Source organism: Lissotriton helveticus, chromosome 3_1 (assembly GCF_964261635.1).
Source record: "Lissotriton helveticus chromosome 3_1, aLisHel1.1, whole genome shotgun sequence".
Classification (NCBI taxonomy): Eukaryota; Metazoa; Chordata; class Amphibia; order Caudata; family Salamandridae; genus Lissotriton; species Lissotriton helveticus.
Window position 1 is genome coordinate 1,386,325,116 of NC_136061.1, and position 22,278 is coordinate 1,386,347,393.

The 22,278-nt window shown below is 45.1% G+C and overlaps 1 protein-coding gene across 1 annotated transcript in view; it reads right to left on the bottom strand.

The window, feature by feature from the left end:
- Positions 1–22,278, bottom strand: part of SEMA5B (semaphorin 5B) — an 827,217-nt gene that overhangs the window by 197,539 nt on the left and 607,400 nt on the right. The window contains exons 10-12 of the mRNA XM_078682030.1: positions 15,787–15,922; positions 2,248–2,455; positions 899–1,106 (exon numbers count right to left, since the gene is read on the bottom strand). Of these exons, the coding sequence (XP_078538156.1) occupies positions 899–1,106; positions 2,248–2,455; positions 15,787–15,922 (552 nt within the window). The remainder of the gene's footprint in view (positions 1–898; positions 1,107–2,247; positions 2,456–15,786; positions 15,923–22,278) is intronic.

The window sequence follows — 22,278 nt, forward strand, 5'->3', positions numbered from 1 at the left end:
CAGCACTGCAGAAACAAGATAGTTAAGTCGGTAGCGTGCATGCTGCAGAGTTCTTTGGTTCTCATGGTCGCAGGTTTGACTCCAGGGCATGTTTGGCTCAGACGTTTATGCCTCAGAGGTGGATAAAATTAGTACTATTGTGCAGGATAATCCTAATATTACGCATGTTGGTGGCATATAGCGGGTACGTGGCTACACAGCAGAGCGCTGTACACAATTGGGCTCTCGGAGTAGCAAGGTCTTATGAAGGGGCAGCGGGGAAACAGGCGCACATTATCAAGGGCGCAAGTCTACAGCGGCGAAGGGTTCTGTGCTGAGGCCTTCAATGAGGGTTGGGCATCGCTGGGGTGGTAAAAGAGATTAAGGAAAAAGAGGAGCAAAGCTTGGAAGGGGGGTAATGGGACATCTTCAAGGGTGGGCCCGCATCCTGGTGGTGACCATCAGTCAAGGCCCAGTTGACAATTTATTTGTGTACTATATACGGAATCTATGAAAACATGGTTTTCATCAGCCTCCAGTGTTCTTCATTATGCAGACATCACAAGCTCAAAACAAATAATAAAAGAGTTATGTTTTTCTTTTAAAGTTAGTCCTAAAAATAGAGAGTAAATATAACGCTAAATGTATAAGCTTGGTAACGCACCCACAGAGTCTTATGAACATAGGTACTTAAGGGATGCACATGTTATACAAGTGCAAATTCGAACTTAACCCACAGTTTATAAAATATATTTTTAAAGCATCACTCTGAATCTTGCAAGCAATGCACACGCGCTTTTCCGAACACCTACGGGCCAATAATGGATATAAAACGGTGAAGACAACGAGCATATGTTCTCCAGTGATTTGTGGTTTCTAAAGCGGCGAAGAAGTAAATAAGAGCGATACATTTGCTTACCCTTCTGTTCTGTACATTGAACACCTCTCCAGGGGAATCTTTAGCACTCCATTATTTAGGCCCACAAAGAGTGATCTGTCACTGTGAAGAATTTGCAGGTTTCTGATTGGCTCTCGCTGACCGCTGGGCAGAATTTGCATTTCCTCTAAGTAACAGCTCCTCAGGCTCTTGTTAGTGGTAGAGAGCGCCTTTAAGACCGAGCCATACTCTGAGGGGATAAGAGGGGGAGGCTCGTCAATCTCTTTTATCATGATTGAGTTTTGTACCTTGCACACAGGAAACAAATTCTTCAGCTAATTTACATTTCTAGATGAATCACATATTTTGCATTCTTGTTTGCACAATCAAAGGGTCTTTTCCCATAGGAAATCACCACATCATGGGTAAGGGCTTGAAGTTAAAAATTACAACCTCGAAATAGGAATCTGAACCGATTTATTATCAATGTCCACTGTAGCAGTTAGGGAGCAAGGGTTGAGGGAACGGTGGCAGAGTCGGTGCTGCATAAGCCCACTGCAAATATGCCTTATGGCACCACCACAAATGGCCTCAGGCGGTTGCCAGATTCCTACACTTGGCCTAAATATATGCCACGTTACGAAAATCCTTGCAGAGGAGATGTGAAGGAGGAGAAAGGCAACAATGCACTACAAGAATCCCTTTTCTGCCACTCCTCCTTCAATACTTCTTAATAGCTTCTTGAATGTGACACAGTGCTAGTTCAAGAAGCCTTGCAGAGCAGTGAAAGCTAATGACTACATACTAAGCAAGCAAAGGCCAATCAATTTGGAACTCTGGGGAGTCTGGTCAATTATGTGTACTTAATGGCTGCCATTTGACTAGAACATCACTCCTGCAGCACCATAGGGCATTTTGTATTTATAAAACTAGCAAGCATCTGTGCAGCTTGAAATTAACAAGATAAAGGACACCAGCTTAAAAATGTGAGAGAGATGTCTGTTACTCGAGTGTCGAATCAAGATATTGCACATGCTCTGCGAGGACACTCAAGGATGCAGGTCTGCGCTTCGAGGCCCTAATGAATGTATGGCTTTACAACGCATACATTCACAACGCGGTATTTTACATTGCGTTTGTCACAGCGCAAGTCGTTACAACAGCTTGCGCTGGAGGGCGCTGGACTTAGGAATAGTATGATTTACTATTCCAACTCCAGCCTACGTAACAGTAGGGAAGGTGTTGGAATAGTAAATCATACTATTCCTTAGCTTAGAGCGCCATCCAGCGCAAGTCGTTGTAATGACTTGCGTTGTAACACCCGCTGAGGTGTAACAACCGCGTTGTAAGGGTCGTTCTCCGGCCTTAACCACCACTGCAGCGATTCTTACCTGTTCCAATGTACATCACATGGTATAGGGTGTCCTTCCCCTGCACAATGTCGACCACTAGTTTGGAAAAGCGAAGGTTGTCCTGGGTGACAAGGGGGTCGACTGAGACGGGCTGGACCACGTCATTCATGAGGAACAAACGTTGGGCGTCCTGAAGGCTTCTCTCCGTCAGGTTCTCGTTGGGGCTGTCATCGTTCAGGATGCCGCACTGAGGAGAAACGGTGGACCACATTAGAATTTTCTTTGTTTGGTTCACACATTCACAAAACCGATACGCTCTCCGTACCACAAACACACCCTTTTGAAGACAGCAATGCTGCCCAAACAACTTCCAGTTAGTGTGCAAGGATTGCCCACACCGGATGAAGGGTGCAGTCATGGAGTAGCAACAGAAACTTTTGGATGAACCATCACCACAAAAACAATCAATAAGTACCCCAAGGCAGATATTTTTCAAGAGCTTCGCATTTAAGAATATAACTGAAATCACGCAGCTGGAGAAACTGCACATTTAAGGGGATCAGATGATTTGGTCATATGGTGAACTCACAGTTAGAACTCAAGCCTTTTGGTTTCACAGTGAACAGCTTAGCCATTGGGCCACACAATGATCATTTTGTCTGCACCTAGAATGTGCTTAATATTTTTTCTGACTTTTTATTTCCATTTACATGACTTAGTATTTCATCTCAGTGGGGGAGCTTGCTTGCCAAATAATTTAAGCATCACTTTATTTTCATACAAAATATTTTATTACTCAATATCATATATAAAAAATTTAGACCATCTCACGAAAATAAATAACTTCGGCCCAGAATACATCAACAATCCATCTAGCACTTAAATCCCTAATCAATGGTCCACAAAGTTGTGCAATATCTTTTTGTTCTATTTAAAACCATCCACAATCCAAGTGACTTGGCAGTACTGGATACAGTCGCCGACAGAGCCTAAATGCCCCGGGGTCATGGACCCAGTTTGATTAGCAAGTTTAGTAGAATTTAAACAATGTGCCATGATTACATATTCAATTCCTTAATATTCACATTAATTAATCACAAACAAGAAAAAAGCAGCAGCGCTTTACCAGTAAGTGCGACCTGTCATCAGAAAATTATATCTGGTTACACAAATTACCCCACCGGGGTGAATTGATTTGTGAGCTGGTTGGGCTACTGGCTCTGGGCGGTGTGTGCTTAGCTCAGATCTAAATATACTGGTGAAACCCGCCTTTTTTCTGATAGTTGTGCCTTGGTATTTGTTTTGGGCCTGCCGCTTTTGGATAACCCTGTACAGTGGACCAGTAAATAAATTAGTTATGTCAGTGTAACCAGAGGTATGGCATAGGTGGGTGAGCCAAGTGAGAATAAAGCCTGCTCCGCCAACTCTCGTGGTCTGGCCCGACCTTTGACCTATGGGAACTGGTGATCCTAATTTTTATTTTTTACTTTATGCACTTTTATATAGCGCAAACTCAACCCGATTGGAATTGGAGGGCTTTACAGGATCACAAGTTACACAAGGACACATTATTGTTTTTGTAGGCACAAGAAGATTATGTAATTTGCCCAGAATCACAGGATGTTGGGCCAACTCTGAACCTGGTCCCCCTCTCGAAAATCAGCAGCTTTGCCGTTACGCTACGTCCTCTTCCCTCAATAGAGGCATGCAGGCATCCAAGACACATCACGTTTCCCTCTGTAATGCAATTATTTTAAAATGCAAAAACTGCTAATAGCAGCGCATTTGAGAGTATACATTAGTTCAGCGTAGCTTAAAAAGCCTTTCTGCATCCAAAGTTAAACTCCAGTTGTGTCCCAGTGACGACCTGTAAAACTGTGCAATATCAATCAATCAATCAGGATTTGTATAGCATATTGCTTCACCTGTGAGGGTCTCGAGGCGCTGTAGGGTCAATGCTGCATGATCGCGCTGCCTGCTCCTATTAGTTGAACATCCAGGTCTTGAGGTCCTTCCTGAAGTGGTGGAGTGATGCTGATGCTCTGAGGTGCAGGGGGAGGGTGTTCCAGGTCTTAGCCGCCAGGTGGGAGAAGGAGTGGCCTCTGCTGTTGTCCATCGGATGTGCTGGGTAGCTGCTAGGGAAAGGGATCTGGAACAGAGTTCCCAGGTAGGTTGGTGGAAATTCACGCGTATGTTGAGGTACACCAGTCCCTTGTTGTGTAGCTTCTTGTAAGCGTGGGTGAGCAGCTTTAACTGGTATCTCTTCGCAACTGGTAGCCAATAGAGTTCCCTAAGGTGAGGGGTGATGTGACTCTGTCTGGGGAGGTCGAGGAGGAGACTGGCTGCTGTGTTCTGGATGGTCTGGATTTTCTAATGAGTTTGGTGGTGATTCCTACGTAGAGGTAGTTGCTGTAGACAGTTCTCCTGGTATTGGGTGGGAGCCATTCGAAGACTTTCCTGAGCATTCAGAGGGAGAGGAAGCAATCGGAGGAGACAGCACTGACCTGCTTTTCCATGGATAGTTGGCTGTCGAAGAGGATGCAAAGGTTGCATGTGTGTTCGGTGGGTTTGGGGGTAGGGCCCAGCTCCGGTGGCCACTTTCAGTATTGCAGTATTGCCTTTCCTGAAGATAAGAACTTCTATCTTGTCTGTGTTGAGTGTGAAACAGTTCATCGAGACGGCCCCATCCTTCATGCATCTTTGGAATCGCTCTTTGATGGTAGTTGGGTCATTTGTCAGCGAGAGGATGAGTAGTGAGTCGTCAACATAGGAGATTATGTTAAGTCTGTGGATCCTGAAGATGTTGGCCAGGGTTGTCATGTATACGTTAAAAAGGGTTGTGCTGAGGGATGACCCTTAAGGTACACCGCAGGTGATGTTCTTAGGGAGCGAGGAGTAGGGAGGGATAATGATCTTCTGTGTCCTTCCTGTGAGGTAGGTCGCAATTCACTTGAGGGCTGCTCCTTGGATTCCGATTTGTGGAGTCTGTTGATCAGTGTGTGTTGGGATACGGTGACAAAGGCTGCGGAGAGGTCGATGAGGATGAGAGCTGCTTTATCTCCATTGTCTAGCAACATTCTGATGTCATCTGTGGCTGCGATTTAGAGCGGTCTCAGTGCTGTGGTTTGCTCTGAAGCTGGCTTGGGAGGGACCCAGAAGGTTGTGGTTCTCCAGATGCCTGGTTAGCAGGATATTAATAGCTTTCTTAATGACGTTGGCTGGGAAAGGGGGCAGGGAGATGGGTCTGTAGTACTTGGGTTCTTCTGGGTCTGTGGATGGTTTCTTCAGCAACTGCTTCATGTCAGCATGTTTCTATTCAGTAGTGGCTGGCACAGATCGGGTGTGACGGGCGGGCTGGGGGGTTGTAAAAAAAACCAACAACAACAAAAAAGTACCTTCTCACGCTCTCTCCCACGTCATCTCAGTCTCTCCTCTCTGGGGCTGGACAGGAAGCAGCCAGGCTCCCTCCTCTAAATCAATCACAATGCTGCAACGCAGCATTGTGATTGGTCTGAGCGCCGTGGTTCGGTGCTCAGCCAGGGAATGGGGGCCTGGGCAAGTTCTCCACACAGGCTGTAATGCAGCCTGCATGGAGAACATGCTGAGTGCGTATGACTGTTTGACCGGCCCGGAAGGGCCAGCCAAACAGTCATGTGTACATAGGAGTGGGCTAACCACTCCTCCCCTGCTCTGAGATCAAATCAGTCCACCCACCCCACAAAGCTGTGCAGCAGGAACAAATACAATAATAACCTTGAGTTATCATCATTGTATTTGTTCTTTCTTTTACTGCTTTGCAGCAGTGGAGCGAGACTCCTCGGCCTTAGTGGAGGAGCCACCACTGTTTAGATATATGGGGGAAGGGGGCCATGGGAATCGAGGAGTTGAGGACCTTGGTGAGTTCTTTGCTGATGGGTTGATTGCCGAGTTTTAAAGTGTGGTGGGGCAGGGGTCTGCTGGAGCACCGGAGTAGATTGATCTCATGATGGATGCTGTTTCCTTCTCGGTGAGGGTGTTCCAGGAGGTGAGTTGGTGTGGGTGGGTGTCGGTTGGCGTGAGAAGGTTGATGTCGCCTTGATGGGGGGGCTTGGGTGTGAAGTCTTTGCAGATGGTGTTGATTTTGTTGTAGAAAAAGACTAAGAGGGTGTCGCAGAGGGCTTGCGATGGTGTGATGGTGTTTTCGGTTGCCGAGGGGTTGGTGAACTCCTTTACTATGTTAAACAGTTCGTTGATGGTGTTGGAGCTATCATTGATGCAGGTGGCTTGGGACATCTTCTTGGTGTTTTTCAGGAGGTGGTGGTACTGGATGGATCCATCTTTGAGTAGTTTTCGGTCCTGAAAGTCTTACCAGGCTCTATCGTCTTTCCTTCTGTCTGCAGTCGCATTTCCAGGTTTTCAGCTCTGCTGTGAACCAGATGGGGTGTCGTGTTCGTTTCTTGGAGTTGGTGTGTTTTCTTGTGCAACTTCATCAGTGCTCGCTGTGATCCAATTCGCAAAATTTTGCTTAACTTTTTTTTGTCTTTGGTGGTGGTGGGTGGGTGGGAGTTGAGGGCATTGGTCCATCATTGCTCTGATACCTTTGACCATCTGCGCTGTTTTTCACTGGCAGAGGAGGCAGGGTTTTGGGGGGTTCTGAGATGACAAAATGGATGCAGTGGTGCTCGGTCCAGGTGAGCTCCTCAGTGTGAGTGTATGTTACTCTGTTCTGGCTGAGAAGATGGGGTTGAGCATTTATCCTGCGGTGTGGGTGGGGCGGTGACAAGCTGCTTGAGTCCGATGTTAGCCATGGTTTCTAGGAGGTGGGCCAAGTTGGTGTTGTGGGTGTTCTCAAGGTGAGTGTTGAGGTCTCCTAGGAATATATAGAGATCCAAGTCAATGGCGAAACAGGTAATGAAGTTAGGGATTGCGTTGCAGAAAGCAGGTTGGGGTCCTGGATGTCTATAGGCAAGGGTGCCTCTGATGGTGGTTTTGCTGTTTGTTTGGCGTAGGAAGTGGAGGTACTCCATGAAGGGGTGGAATTGTTTGTGGTGGTTTAGCATTCACGGATCTCTTTGTAGATTATGGAGATGCCCCTGCTGTTTGTTGGATCGGTCCCAGTGGGTGATCTGGTGTCCTTCGGGGGTGGCTGCGGCGATGTCTGTGCGTGGGTCAAGATGGTGTCCCAGATTTCTGTAGCGTGTTGTCTAAGTTAATGTGTGTTTATCAGCAGACAGTTGATCAATCCAGAGGTGTTGGCATCAGCTTTGTTGGTGGGTGTGTGTATGATGAGGTGTGGCTGATTGGAGAAATGTGGGTAGTATCCTTGGTGAAGCGGCAGATCTGGCAGCAGAATGGGCCTTCGGTGGTCCAGGGGGCGCACTTCTTGTTGTCCTGGCATCCAGGGTTTAGTGCTCGAAGTTCGTCCAAGGTGCAGGCCTGGCAGTCTGTGGTGTTCTGGCACTGGGTGTGATCCAGGTGTGTGGTGCCCTCTGTGTGCGTTCACGACGTGGTAGCACTGCGGTCTCCATGCCATAAGGAGACAGGGTGCTGGGGAGAGGGGGAGGGAGGGAACTTCGAGCCCTAAAACCCCAATGCCAGGACAACAACAAGTGCGCACATGCCTTCCCCAGGACCACCAAAGGCCCATACTCCTGCCGGATCTGCCACTTCACTTGCGTCACCAAGGATACCACCCACGTCTCTCCAATCAGCCACACCCCATCACACACACACACACTAACAAGACTGATGCCAACACCTCTGGAAAGATCAACTGTCTGCTGATAAATGCACATTCACTTGGAAAACACGCCACAGAAATCTGTGACACCATCATAATCCATGCCCGGGACATCGATGCAGCCACCCCCGAAGGATTACGAAGATCGCAATCGCCCAGATCTTTGTGATTGGGGGTGAATGTTTGCATTGTTCAGCATTCCATCCATCATTTGTTCCTTTTGCTTGTATTCTCAATACAGCAGCACTGTGTTTGGTATTGTGGTAAGCCAATAATCATGGCTATAGGCGTGATCTATTTATTATTAAATGTTATGATAAAGGGAACAGTCCTAATGTATTTATTATGAACAGCGTTTGTTAACAATCAATCCATCTAAAAGGTGGAATATTATCACTCCGTATGAAAGCCTGCAGAGAAGGATTTTGTTACATGGAATCTCACAGATTACTTAAGTAAGCAGGGGTTTTGGTAACCCACTTTGACATACCCTAGAGGTTTTCTCTGTGATGATTCTTGTTAGGCCGCTTTGAGAGGGGATGCATATTTTTTTGCAAACTAACACTTTCTACATATCTATAATGATATAACTGGAATGGTAAGCATGATGGTTGTTAATTTTATGTTCACTTGAATACGCCTTTGTTGGTTATGGTGGAAGGCTTAATTGTAGGAACCCTATGATGAAACATGCCATCTTAGTGTGTGTGAGACTGTTCGTTCTTGAAGGAATGTGTCACAATCAATTGAGACAGACACAGATAGACCCATCCAATGTGATTAGGCCTTAAACTATGTGCATTTTTGGTGCTTTGAATTGTCAGATGGGCGATAAGAACATTTGGTCTTTAAATCCTCCCGCATGACCCTGCTCAATGAAAGATATTTTGATACATGGAAGCTCACACATTACTGCAGTAAGCAAGGGCTTTAGGGCCTGATTTAGATCTCGGGTGATATGTTACTCCATCACAACGGTGATGGATATCCCGTCTACTGAAATATAAATGCCATTATATTCGATAGGATTTTTATTTAGGCGGCTGGGATATCCATCATCGTTGTGATGGAGTAACCCATCCGCTGAGATATAAATTAGACCCTTAGTGTTTATGAACCATCGAAGAAACCTTTGTGATAAAAGATATGCATTACAATAATCTTTATTAGGCTCTTTTACTAGGTAATTTATAATATTTTGGTAACTTTGTGCATATTAATAATTTTATGACGATATACCTTATGGTTGCTTGCGGGCAAGCTTATGTCCAACACAGTAGGTCTTAGTCGGTTATATTGATACGCCAATGATAACGGTTATGGGCCTCATTGCTTGTTATGAAACTGTTCAATAAAAGCAGTAGGCTTGACGCTATATTGTGAAAAGCATATGTTAAAGTTCATACTCATTTATGGGTGGATTGTTATTACTCTGCATTAAAGCCTACAGGTAGGCAATTTGCTATATGGAACCTTACAGATTACAGTAGTAGGCAAGGCTTTTAGTGTTGGTTACCCCCCCCCCTGACAAACCACAGGTCAAGAAGATTAACACTGTGAGAATACTTGCTACAACCGTGTAGGACAGACAGTATTTATCCATTGAAAACCTTTATTTTGCATACATTTTTAATTTATGCCTGTGTGCCATATGGTTGTCTTGTGGGAAAGTTTAAGCTGATTGTAGTAAGCCTGGGTTGGCTATGATGACAACCCTAAATCAGCTAAGGGTTCACTAGAAAAGGCATTACAGATACCGTAAGTCTGATCTGTTTATTGAGAAAAGTGACAACAAAAGCAGTAGGCCTGATTTATTTACTATGCAACATGTTTATTAAAGATAATAGGCCTTTAAAGGCGGATTGTACTTGCACCGTTTAAAACCTGCAGTCAAGTATTTTGTTATAAGACATTTTACAGATTACCTTTGAAGGGAAGGATTTGAAGTTGACAACCCTAAGGTTGAATATTTGCCCTGTAGTAACTATTGCTAGAATCTCATCAGAAGGCATGGCAGGCAGTGCTTGAAATGGAAAAATAGAACTTCAGGTACTCTGTAGATACCTGCTTGTTTCTGAGAAGAGCCGGCACTCTCCAATTAAAAGTATTACATTTTTTTGAGAAGTGAAGGTAGTTTCTGTCTCTCAAAATAAAAAAGTGCCGGTACGGAGTACCGGACAGTACGGGCCTCTTTATAGCACTGCTGACAGACTTAGCTATTTGCCAGGACCTTGGCTAATAATAAACTGCTTAAATGATACACACATCCATATATATATTCATAAAAAATCACGTCTTTGTAGATACATGAAGGGCCTTGGAAGCAGCCCTGTTCTGCCATTGGTCTGCTGAGGGTACTTTGCACTCCATACAGACCACGGGATCATAGTTTTGTCCATGTCAGTCACTGGCTCTCTTGCGCTGTGAATAACAACATTTCTGATCACGTGTACATCCTACTGAAAATTTGTGAACTTCACTGTCACAGAGGTTAATAATATCATTGGCCAAACTGACCCAAAGCAACCAAACAATCTTTACTCCTTTCTGAAAGAGATGGCCCAGTGGCTTGATGACAACATGTTAAAATGCAACGGAGAGAAAACAGAATTTCTGTGTAGCTTGCCTGGGAATTGACAATATCAACTCCCAGCTAATTTTTGGCCATAGTCTAAAAATTCAGATCTGGACATAGCATATTCAGAGCGAAACCTGGGAGTCCAATTTCACAATAGACTCTCAATGGAGACTCATGTGAACAAAACGGTATCAATTTGCCATGGACTCTGAAGAAAATAGTCCCTATGCTTCCCCAGTCTTTTAGGAAACTAGTAGTACAGGCCACTGTGCTGAGCAGACTGGATTACTGTAGCTCATTGCCACTAGGCAGCCCAGACTATCTGCTCAAACGGCTCTAAAGAATTCAGGCAATGGCTGCTAAGCTAGCACTAAACAAAGGAAGACAGGACTCTGCAACGGAGACACTGCAGGAACTTTACTGGCTGCCAGGAAAAGAAAGGTGCATTTTTAAGGTCCTATACATGCTGCATTGGGCAATAACTGGCACCGGACCCAAATCTCTACAACAGAAAGTGGAACTTTACAGGCCCGCATGAACCTTAAGATCGTCCTATGCTTGCCTAGTGCCTTTCCTTTCCTTAAAAGACTTTGAGGCAGAGACTTCCAGGTCAGGGCTGCTCAACTATGGAATGACCTCCCACTCTTTCTAAGAACCAACACCAACCTGTTGAGCTTCAGAAAGAATCTAAAAACCTGGCTATTCCCCCGGAAATTAGAGTGATCCAGTGCTACCTTTTAGTAGTTCGTCTCCTCTATACTGATAGGTTAGTGTTGGACTGGCCTCTTTTTGGCTAAAGTTCCCTAAACTTTTTTTGCCTTCCCCCAGACCTTTTTTCTGACATGGTGTTGCCAACCTAGATGCTTTTGGCTCTTTGCCACTGCTGATCAGTGTCAAAGTGCAAGTGCTCCCTGTGTAAAGTGTTATGGTAATTGATTGTCCATGATTGGTATGTTTGCCTTACTAGTTAAGTCCCTAGTAAAGTGCACTATGTGTGCCAGGGCTGGTAATGCAAATGCTACTAGTGGGCCTGCAGCACTAATTGTGCCACCCACACAAGTAGCCCTAAAGAGAGAATTCAGGCCTGCCACTGCGGTGCCTGCGCGCATTTTATTAAACTGCCTTGTTGTCCTGACAAATGCACCCACTTGACTTACCCTTCTCTTTTTATGCACATCAGACACCCTATGGTAGGCCCAAGGTAACCCCTGGGCAGAGTGCAGTGGATGTGAAAGGTAGGACTGTACTAAGGTGTGTACCATGTCCTGACAGTGAAAACTGCCAGATTCGTTTTTCACTGTTGCAAGGCCATCTTGCCCATGGGACAGAATGGGGAAGGACATGTACTAAGGTGCGTACTATGTCCTGACAGTGAAAAAATGCCAAATTCGTTTTTCACTGTTACAAGGCCATCTTGCCCATAGGACAGACTGGGGAAGGCTGTGTAATATGTTTCCAGCCTATCTTCCCATAGGCTTAAGATGAAGAGGTGAAGTTTAGTGTGCCTGAACTCACAATTTAATAACACATCTTTTTGTGAAGGTGGTTTTTGAGTTGTGTGTTTAGAAGCGCGTTTTTAGAAGTGGCTGTTTTTTTTTGTTCCACCAATTCTGTGTGTCTCTGCCTGGTTGTTGATTGTATATATGTCTTGACCCAGGGGAGGAGGTGAGACAGCAACAGGCTGACCTGCATCTGGAGTGTAGGGGAAAGGAGTAGCCCCTGGAGGTGAAGAGGCCTGGGCTGATGCCATAACACAATGGCTCCATCTCCTGCTGAGTGATTGAGGATCCAGACCCCCACTATCAAAGGAAGAAGGTGTCACTGGCAGGGAGACACCCAGAGCTGGTTTGGACAGGGGTCAGCCCCCCCCCTGAACACAAAGACTTCAAATACATTTAGGGGTATATCTATGAGAGCTGAAACCCCTGAACGTTGGAATGATCAAGACTGAAAAGGATTGAAACTACTTTGTGGTCAAGAGGAACCTCTGCCAAGGAAGAACAGCTGAAGAGACTGAAGCGAAGGACTGACCCTTGCTGTGTGTTCTGGGGCTGGCCTGCAGCTTGCAGATTTAACTAAGGAGAAGCTAAGGGACTTTGCTCTGTGCTGTGTCCTGAAATAACTTGTCCCCAAGGGCCCGAGGAGAGCTGGCTCCCTGTTGTGGAAACTCAGGAACATAAAAGTTTCCAAGTGTGTCTCTGCAACGCTGTGTGAGTGTGTGCTTTTTGCAGCCTGAGACCTTCGTAAGAACTGCCCAGTGATCGTGTGCACCAGGAGTCCAATTGAGTCTCAGTGACACTGCGTGCGTGTGCTTTGTGCAGCCTGAGACCTTCGTGAGGATTGTCCTGTGATCGTGTGCACCTGGAGTCCAAGTGAGTTCAGCGACGCCGTGTCTGTGTGCTTCGTGCAGCCCAAAACCTTAGTGAGGATTGCTTGTGATCGTGTGAACCCCCGGAGCTCAAGTGAGTCTTAGCAACGCTGTGTGTGTGTGTGCCCTATGGCAGCCTGAGACCTTCGTGAGTAATTGCCCCGTGAATGTGTGTCCTAGAGCAGTCTTGTTCTCTGCTTCGATCGACAGCGTGACCAGAAGTGCTGCAATCGTCATTGCCATCGGCCCAGACCGGCATCCCCAGAGGAGCTGTGAGAATTCACCACCGCCGGCCCGAGCCTGCCTTTGCCATGGAGAGACCTCGACAGGGCCAGACTGGGAACCACAACCGGCCCTGGCAAAGTGCTCGGCCGCCCACCCTCCCTACTTGGGGGGGTTGGAGGTGCCGCCGAGCAGTTTGCCAGGGACGGTTTTCGGCCGATTTTGGTACAAAGCCGATTTTGCAGCTATGCTGCAAAAACGGCCCTGTAACAAAAACAGCTCCGAGGGGCCCAAACCGGCCCCCACCCGTGCGGTGCACCGGGGGATTGCCCAGTGCCCGCTATGGCCAGTCCGGCCCTGGTCCTCGAACCATCACAGTCGGTGGTCGAGTTCCAATGCCCAAGATCAACAAAGTCACATCAGAGGCCCAAGCCGAGAGGAGAGTGAGATCGTACCCCCCAGGTAATGCTCAGCTAACGTGTGTGTGTGTCGCCGCCTGGGGCAGGGTGCGGGCTAAGAGAGAAACGCTCTCGGCCTTTCCGATCTTTGCAGCGCAAGCCTCCGTTCAAACCCGTATTGCGGCCCGTACTTGCCGAGGAGTGGCAGTACCGGGGCCGGAGTGTGGAGCTGCACATTGTTTTCCATCAGAACAGTGTTGGGGCATATTTTGGCTGTATCTGACTGAGAGTCAGTAGGAGTGGCATAGAGACGTCCAGAGCCCCGCGATCGGTGCCGGAGTACACTATTTTTGCATTACGAACTGCCTGATTGTTGCATTACGAATTGCATTATTTTTACATCACGAACTGCCTGATTGTTGTATTACGTATTGCATTATTTTGGCATTATGAACTGCCTGGTTGTTGTATTATGAACTGCATTATTTTTACATAACGAAGTGCCTGATTCTTGCATTACGAACTGCATAGCATTGCATTAGGACTGCTTGGGATCATCAAGAATTGCTCATTAATACTGCAAGAACCTATAAGGACTTGCTGGCCTAATAACCGGCAAGGCGACATATTACAAATATGCATATGTTGGATTTTTATCGTGTGGTCTCATCTTATATCTTTTTCTATAAACATATCATTGTTTTTTTAAAACTCGTGTGGAGTCCATTTGTGGTGTTACCATTGGGTTACTGAGAGCGTGGTTGCAAATACTTTACACATTTGCCTTGGAGATAAGCCTGGCTGCTCGTGCCAAGCTACCGAGGGAGTGAGCAGGGATTACCTGAGAAGGTGTCCTTACTTTCCCTGACTTAGAAGCAAGGGTCCCTATTTGGACTAAGGTACCTACCTCAGCCAACTAGAGACCCCCAGTTCTAACAGTTAGCAACTCCAAGATGACCATTGGGGGATAGTTGTGCTTTACAAATTATTAATAATAATAACATCTAGTTGGCATGCCCTTTAGTTTTCAGTTTTCTTCTTTTATAGTCTCCCTTTCAATTCTTTGCTTTAATTTTAATTTTAAGATTCTTAAGAGAATATTACTTCTCCCCAGGCAACATTAACAGGCCACTTGCATGCCTCTTATTTCATCTGTAGTGTGCTGCATCCCACATGGCCGCTTCATCAAACCAAATCATTCTAGAATGCTGGTACCCATAGCAAATAATTGTTTTACCGTTCCAAGATGGTTAACATGTCGCCCTTAAATGTGGCAGCGGTGCTGGAACTTTAAAGCAATGATAGATCATGTACAATAACACTGCAAGATAGACATCTGCTGCTATGTTCAATTTTATTATTTCAAGCATATACCTACCATATTTATAAGGGAGCATATTTTCTTTTTTTCCTACTTGAAGTGCCTTTTAATTTATTTTACATACGTTGTTGAGTTTGTGTTTTTTTTGTTGTAGCTGTGCCAGGGGGGAGAATGCAAGAATGAGTCAGTGGATGAATGAATGGATGCAAGAGTGCAAAGATGAGTGACAGAGCATGTTTGATTACTTACTGAATGCCTAAACCCATCAATGACACAAAAGGCACTTTCATTCTTAAACCAGACCTACTGGTGCTGCCAATGCTTGTTTGAATTTGAAGAGACGCTTTCATGACAATTGCTGCTTCTATTACATGCCAATTATATTGATGGCTGGGCTTGGCTCTGACTCTGCTCTCCCATTAATTGGCTGGATTTCTCTTCTCTAGTTTAACCCCTTGAGTGCTGGCCACGTTCAGCGGACGTCGCGTGCACTACCTCGATAGTGCTGTGCACGTCCGTTGAACGTCGCGGCCCCGCCCACGCAATAGAACGTTCCGCACCAGCGCGGAACGTTCAGCGCAGCGGAGGGGTTAAGGCCTAATTCTCAGACGGAAGGTAAGATGGAAACTGTCAGCACAAACAAAAAAAGAAATCACTCCTTGTATGGCAACATTAAGTCAAATTTTGCAAAGCCTCGGGTTACACTCCATAGAATGCTGCTGCAATGGTGTAATGGTGTGTTCACTATAGTACTTAGGTAACATCACACAACAAAATTTAGCATTAAGTAACCTCACATAATGCCACAACATATCACATTAACATCATACAATATAAGTTGATATTATTTACCCTCAAATAGTAGAAGAAACAAATGGCGTGCTAAAAAAATTATAGGCACTTAAGGATATTACACAAAATGGAAGCTCTAATATGTTAGTTCCAGTGAGATCCCAGTCCTGCTGCATGTACCTGGAAGTTGGGCATGGAGTTTATGGTTGGCAGCCATGCTGACCTAGGGTTCTCCTGGTAACGGAACGGTCCATTGAAGGCCTGGGTAATGGCACTGAGGTTGAAGGCACACACTGCCGACGCGGCAATACTGTTCCTAGAAGATAGTTAAGAAACCAAACCTGCTGTTATTGCATAAGTAACATTTGCGTAATACAAATCTAAAATCCATGAAATTAAGAATGGAAGAATTTCGGCGGACAGTCATTTAAAAATCATTTGCAACAAAACGTACATGATTAACGTTGTACTACCTATACATATTTCAAACCTGTAAATTCACACGGTGCCACCTTGTGCCAGACAAGGTAGATTGGCTGCCAGGCACCCATATCCCTATTATCTAAATCTGGTCATGCGCTTTTGGCGCTCCATTGCAGGCAGGGACTCAGGTCTGCAAGGCTGGCTGCAGGCAGTCTACGGCCGCGGGATGCGGCGATTCGGGTTTGCTGCCCGGCCCGCCTCCTGTGATAGTCATCCAGGCCGCTGTCCTGACTCCTTAGAGTCCCGTCAGGGCCGTCCAGTAACAGACTGTCCTGGCGGCCAATGTGTCACTGACTCCTCTCCATCTCTGGCTGCTGCAAAAGATTGCATTCGGCCTGGGGGTAATAACAACAGCTGACACAGAGCTGACCCGAGCCCTCAATACAAGAAGTTACCAAGCCTCCCTGACTTCCTACTGTTTACTTGTATATAATTCTGATTATTTTGTTAATCCCTATTGCACTCCTTTAATGATGTATTGTGGACATGTACTGCTATTTGCAATATTTATGAACCTATGAATGTTTTCATCTCATTTTCTACATTTCACTTTTATTGCCTTGATGGTTTTTTGTATATTAACAGTATTCTCAAGTATTCTTTTATGCCTTTATGCATTGATAAATAACTGTTTGTACGAAGTATTGTTTTCACAACAATTGTAATTCTTCAATAAACCTTCACTTGAACTTAAAAATATAACAAACGGTACCCCTGAACCTGCTTCAGCACCGATAGTTATGCCCCTGCACCCTCTTTGTTCTTCGAGTATTGCCCCGCAAAACACAAATACATGTAACAGATTGCACTGTTAGCAGTTTACAAAATGTTGAACGCGAACACCTCCAAGACTGCTTTCCAAGAAAACAGAGAGCTGAGTCGACCACTTCCTGAACATAGTCAGCACATATAGGTTTATAGAACAGTTGATAACAGTACTGCACCCCCAGCCCACAGTGGCAAACAGGACAAATCAGCAAAATGTCCCTTCGGGAGAGAAGGCTCATGACATTAATCATGCACTTTATTGGCGTTTCATGTTTTCTGTAAACCAAAGCTCAATGTCTACTAATAACACCCATAAATCACAGTTATGTTATGCTATTATTTCCATGTTCACAGTTACCAACCTGGTCAATTTATACATCACTGTCAAGGTATCGCTGGAAGCAAGGTTCAGGGAAATTGTATACATTCATCTACATGAAGTTGCTATGAACATAACTAGAAATTCGGGTTTTCTCTAAAGGAAATGAAAATGAATGTCAGAGAAGCAGATAAACATGCACTGACGTGACCAGAGGGAATACAAAGCTAAGCCTTTTTACTGTACGCGAGCCAGGTACTTTTTAACCATCACTTAAAGTACTTCGAACCCCACCACTCACTCACTATTATTATAATAAACCTCACATGCATCTCACATAGTCATTGTAAAAGTGCTCCCGCATAGACGTAGGTAGTAGCACGCCGCATCCCGTAGAGGGGTGCTAAGACCCCAATGATGAAGCATGACACCAAGGGTCTTTTTGGTGAGTGAGGGGTATTTAAAGAACACTGAGTCTCCAGGTCATCTTACATTTAGCTTTTTCTGCATGGATATTCTAAAGTTATCATAGTGGGATCTACCAGGCGCAATTCTATATCTTTCATGTCCCACTGCTGGGATTGCTTCTTATAATCAATATGCTTATGCCATAAATATTTTTTTTAATCTATATTTATGTTTGGCTAACTGTGTGGGTGGAGGTCTCTAGGTTTAGGTGCTACAATTGTCAGGGCCCAATTGTGTTGTGGCACATTCCTCGCGAATGGCTTCACCCAAGAGCCATTGTAGAAGTAAGTATAGAGGAAAGTGGAGGATTGTGCCCTCACGGTCTGTCAAAGGTGGTCCAAAAAGAAAATATGAGCGTTCTTTAATGGTATCGCAGGCGGGATTTTATTGATTGTTGCATATGCGAAAAAATAAGCACAGACGACAGGTGTTTTGCCCTAATGGCCTATTGGCCGTGGGCTTTCTCAAGGCAAAGTTCAGGTGTGTAGTCAGGTAAGGATCGTGATTCTCCAAGTGCCCAAAATTCTGTTTCTGCGGTCTTATGCTCCAGGACCGCAGAAACAGAATTTCGGGCACTTCGAGAATCACGATCCTTACCTGACTACACACCTGAACTTTGCCTTGAAAAAGCCCACGGCCAATAGGCCATTAGGGCGAAACACGTGTCGGCTGTGCTTTTTTTTCCGCATATGCAACAATCAATAAAATCACGCATGCAATATCATTAAAGAACGCTTGAATTTTCTTTTTGGACCACCTTTGACAGACCGTGAGGGCAAAATCCTCCACTTTCCTCTATACATTTATGTTTGACATGAACATGTAGCTCCAATGAGTTTAGTGCCCATGCTGGGATTTGGACAAGCAATATTACCTATTAATATAATTATCTTTTCCTTAAACTCTTAGGTTTGTTTAGCAAACAATTTGCAGGCGCTCAGTGCATCCAGGCTATCCACATGCTTTCAAATCTTTTTGTAAACTTTTCTTCCCCTAATGATTTTTTCATGGGCATTTAAATTGATTTTAGTGCCTAGAGCAGAGCTTTCCAAACTCTGTGTCGCAACACATTACTGTGTCGCCTGCCATGTGTGGGTGTGTCGTACGACGACGCATAGACGTGGTCTACGCATCATGCATGATGGTGCTGTTCATGTCAGTGACGCAGTACCTGTTCCTGCAGAAGGCGGAAAGGAGGTGCATCGCACTGCCGTTCTACTGCGGGCCCGGCGGTGAGTATAATATTGCAGCGTGAATGTCCGGGGATAGTTTTAAACATATTAACAGAAAGAAAGCCATTGAGTGCATCTTCAGACCTTTCTGATTTTTTGGGGGAGTTGCCAGAAAAAGGATTCTTCGCAGTTGTTATTAGTGCTGAAACTGACTTTTAGTTGCTTCGTTCTTGTAAAAAACACACAAACTTTCAAAAACGCAGTCACACACACACACAAATACTGAGACGTGCCGGCATTCACAACTGAAAACAAATTCACAGAATTGGAGATGCATTCACATATCACACAATGCCACAGACACACAAGCCCAAATTTCACTTGCACATACAAAACGTTCATATTTACAAAAACACACATCAGAAGGCACACTCATTTGCATACACACAATCAGACTCATACTCCGATATAAAAACACACAAGCACACACCAACAGGCACCAGCAGCTGAGAGCGCACAGTCAACCATGTTTGAGACATCCAGTGTTATTATGAACGCGCCATCTGTTCTCCTTTAGTGCTTAATTTGTAAAAAAAGAAGAAAATAATATGTGCCAGGCCCTCGTGAGGAGGCTATTGCAGCCTGATCCACCCATTGCCCCTGCCAAGCCTGGTGGCTTAGTGGACTAGTGCATCCACTGCAGGGGCTTGTGTTTGACCTCATGGTCACAGGTTCAAATCCCCAGCTGGTCCACTCAGACATTCACCCATCTGAAGTCGATAAAATGAGTACCATTGGGTTGGGTAACATTAAACGTCTGTTATTCAGCGCCTTGAGACACACGGGTGATAAGTGCGCTTTACAAATACATGTGTTATGATACGTTTTATGTTATGTCAGAGCTGCCAATGATACTACCTTCACAACTACAAACCATCACATGCATAAAGGTGTGACAATTCAAACTATTCAAGGCCCCAAAGCTATAAGAATTGCTTGTATGGGAGGTATTAGTAATTTTTTCGGGAGATATGTTGCGTCCCTATACATTTAGTTATTTACAATTTCTATGGCATGTATTTGTCCTTATATCTTCTTATATGCAGCTAATGTAACCTCCGTTTGCTAGTAAAACTGAATAACTGTGCCATGAACTGAAGCATGTCTAAATAGTGTGTCACCAACATGAAAAGTTTGGAAAGCACTGACCTAGAGTCTATGATTTGGGCAAGTGGATAATCTCTTACTACTTTGTCTACCTATGAAAGAATTTTCATTGCACAGAAAGGGTTATATGGTCTCTGTAAATGCATAGGATGAGATTGTTTGAAGGTTCTATGGTGGGAATCATAGGAACTAGTTAGTCTCCGGACTAAATTATCATAAAAATTATCTTCTGCATCCAAGCAACTAGCTGAAGGATAAATTGACTAAGAGTAGATGTGGAGGAAGGCCACAATCATCTAACAAGCAAAATCAGCAGAATAAATCCAACCATTATGGGGCACTGGTGAAAATGGGAGCTTGAGTCGGCCTAGATTATGTCACCCGAAATGGTCCACAAAGCTTTGTGGAAGCTCCCTTGAAACTTAACTACGGCGTCTTGATTTCACCGCTACACACTAGTGGCACCTGTTTTTCCATCTTTCCGTCAGTGCCTGGATACCCTCATGGGTGAACAGAAGCACTCTATAAATCTACCTTACTATTTAACTTCTTTGCACTCTATGCTAAAAAAAAACTAAATGCAAACATAAATTCTTCAGTACTGCTTATTATTTGTCCCAATCCATCTGAAAGCCTAAAGCTGACCAGCACAACGAATCCCCCGTAGAGATAATTCAGGCATCCTACTTGAGTGTGTGAAAAATCCACCTCTCTTCTACTTCCTGCTTTTGATTAATCCAGCAAAGAATTAGCATCATGCCACTTTACATCGCCAACAAGCCCTTGATTAAATTCGAACACCGTTGACTTAATTTGGATTCCATCAATGGCTGGAAGGCTTATTTCCTGATCCGCTGTCCTAGTGAATCATTCATCTTTTGGAAAGATTGAACATTATTTAATTGCAATATGTTCCCTCACCCAAATCTATTTATACCTTCCTGTCATCGCAGCCAAAGCTCAGCACATGCCAACTCATGAATAGCTGCTTGCATGGTGAATGCATGCAATGTACTTGTTCTGTTCTGCAGAGTATGCCCGTGTCCGCCACGCTCACTGATTCTAAAGCAGGGAACATGCTAGAGTTGCAAGGTTTTCTAAAGGAACCTTTGGCTATTGATAAAGGAAAGTAGTAGAGGATTTAAAGGTTAAGAGGAGAACAGGATCAGAGGAAGGAGGAACTGGCCCAGTGCATCATGGGAACAGGGCAGACCAAACTACCAAGCCAATTCTTTACTGGAAAGGAAACAAGCTTCCGGGGACCGGTTTCTGGCATTACAGCCGTCTTCGGCTTGGTAGTTTGGTCTGCCCTGTTCCCATGATGCACTGGGCCAGGGTCAGACTAATTTGCATATAGCCAGGTTCTGAGCTGGGATGGTGCAGTGAGCTAAAAAACGGTGATGGATCAAGCCCTGATCTTTTTACTGGGTAGGAGTGTTCTGCTTAATTCAGATGCTCTGTCCATCACCACCCCCTTTTCTGAATCGTTTTGGCCACTATAGGAGTGGAAGGGTATGCTCAGACATGAGTCCCTTGCTCACTGCACCATCAGGATTCAAGCAAGCCGGGCCGAAGACGGCTGTAATGCCAGAAACCGGTCCCCGGAAGCTTGTTTCCTTTCCAGTAAAGAATTGGCTTGGAAGTTTGGTCTGCCCTGTTCCCATGATGCACTGGGCCAGGGTCAGACTAATTTGCATATAGCCAGGTTCTGAGCAGGGATGGTGCAGTGAGCTAAAAAACGGTGATGGATCAAGCCCTGATCTTTAGACTGGGTAGGAGTGTTCTGCTTAATTCAGATGCTCTGTCCATCACCACCCCCTTTTCTGAATCGTTTTGGCCACTATAGGAGTGGAAGGGTATGCTCAGACATGAGTCCCTTGCTCACTGCACCATCAGGATTCAAGCAAGCCGGGCCGAAGACGGCTGTAATGCCAGAAACCGGTCCCCGGAAGCTTGTTTCCTTTCCAGTAAAGAATTGGCTTGGAAGTTTGGTCTGCCCTGTTCCCATGATGCACTGGGCCAGGGTCAGACTAATTTGCATATAGCCAGGTTCTGAGCTGGGATGGTGCAGTGAGCTAAAAAACGGTGATGGATCAAGCCCTGATCTTTTGACTGGGTAGGAGTGTTCTGCTTAATTCAGATGCTCTGTCCATCACCACCCCCTTTTCTGAATCGTTTTGGCCACTATAGGAGTGGAAGGGTATGCTCAGACATGACTCCCTTGCTCACTGCACCATCAGGATTCAAGCAAGCCGGGCCGAAGACGGCTGTAATGCCAGAAACCGGTCACCGGAA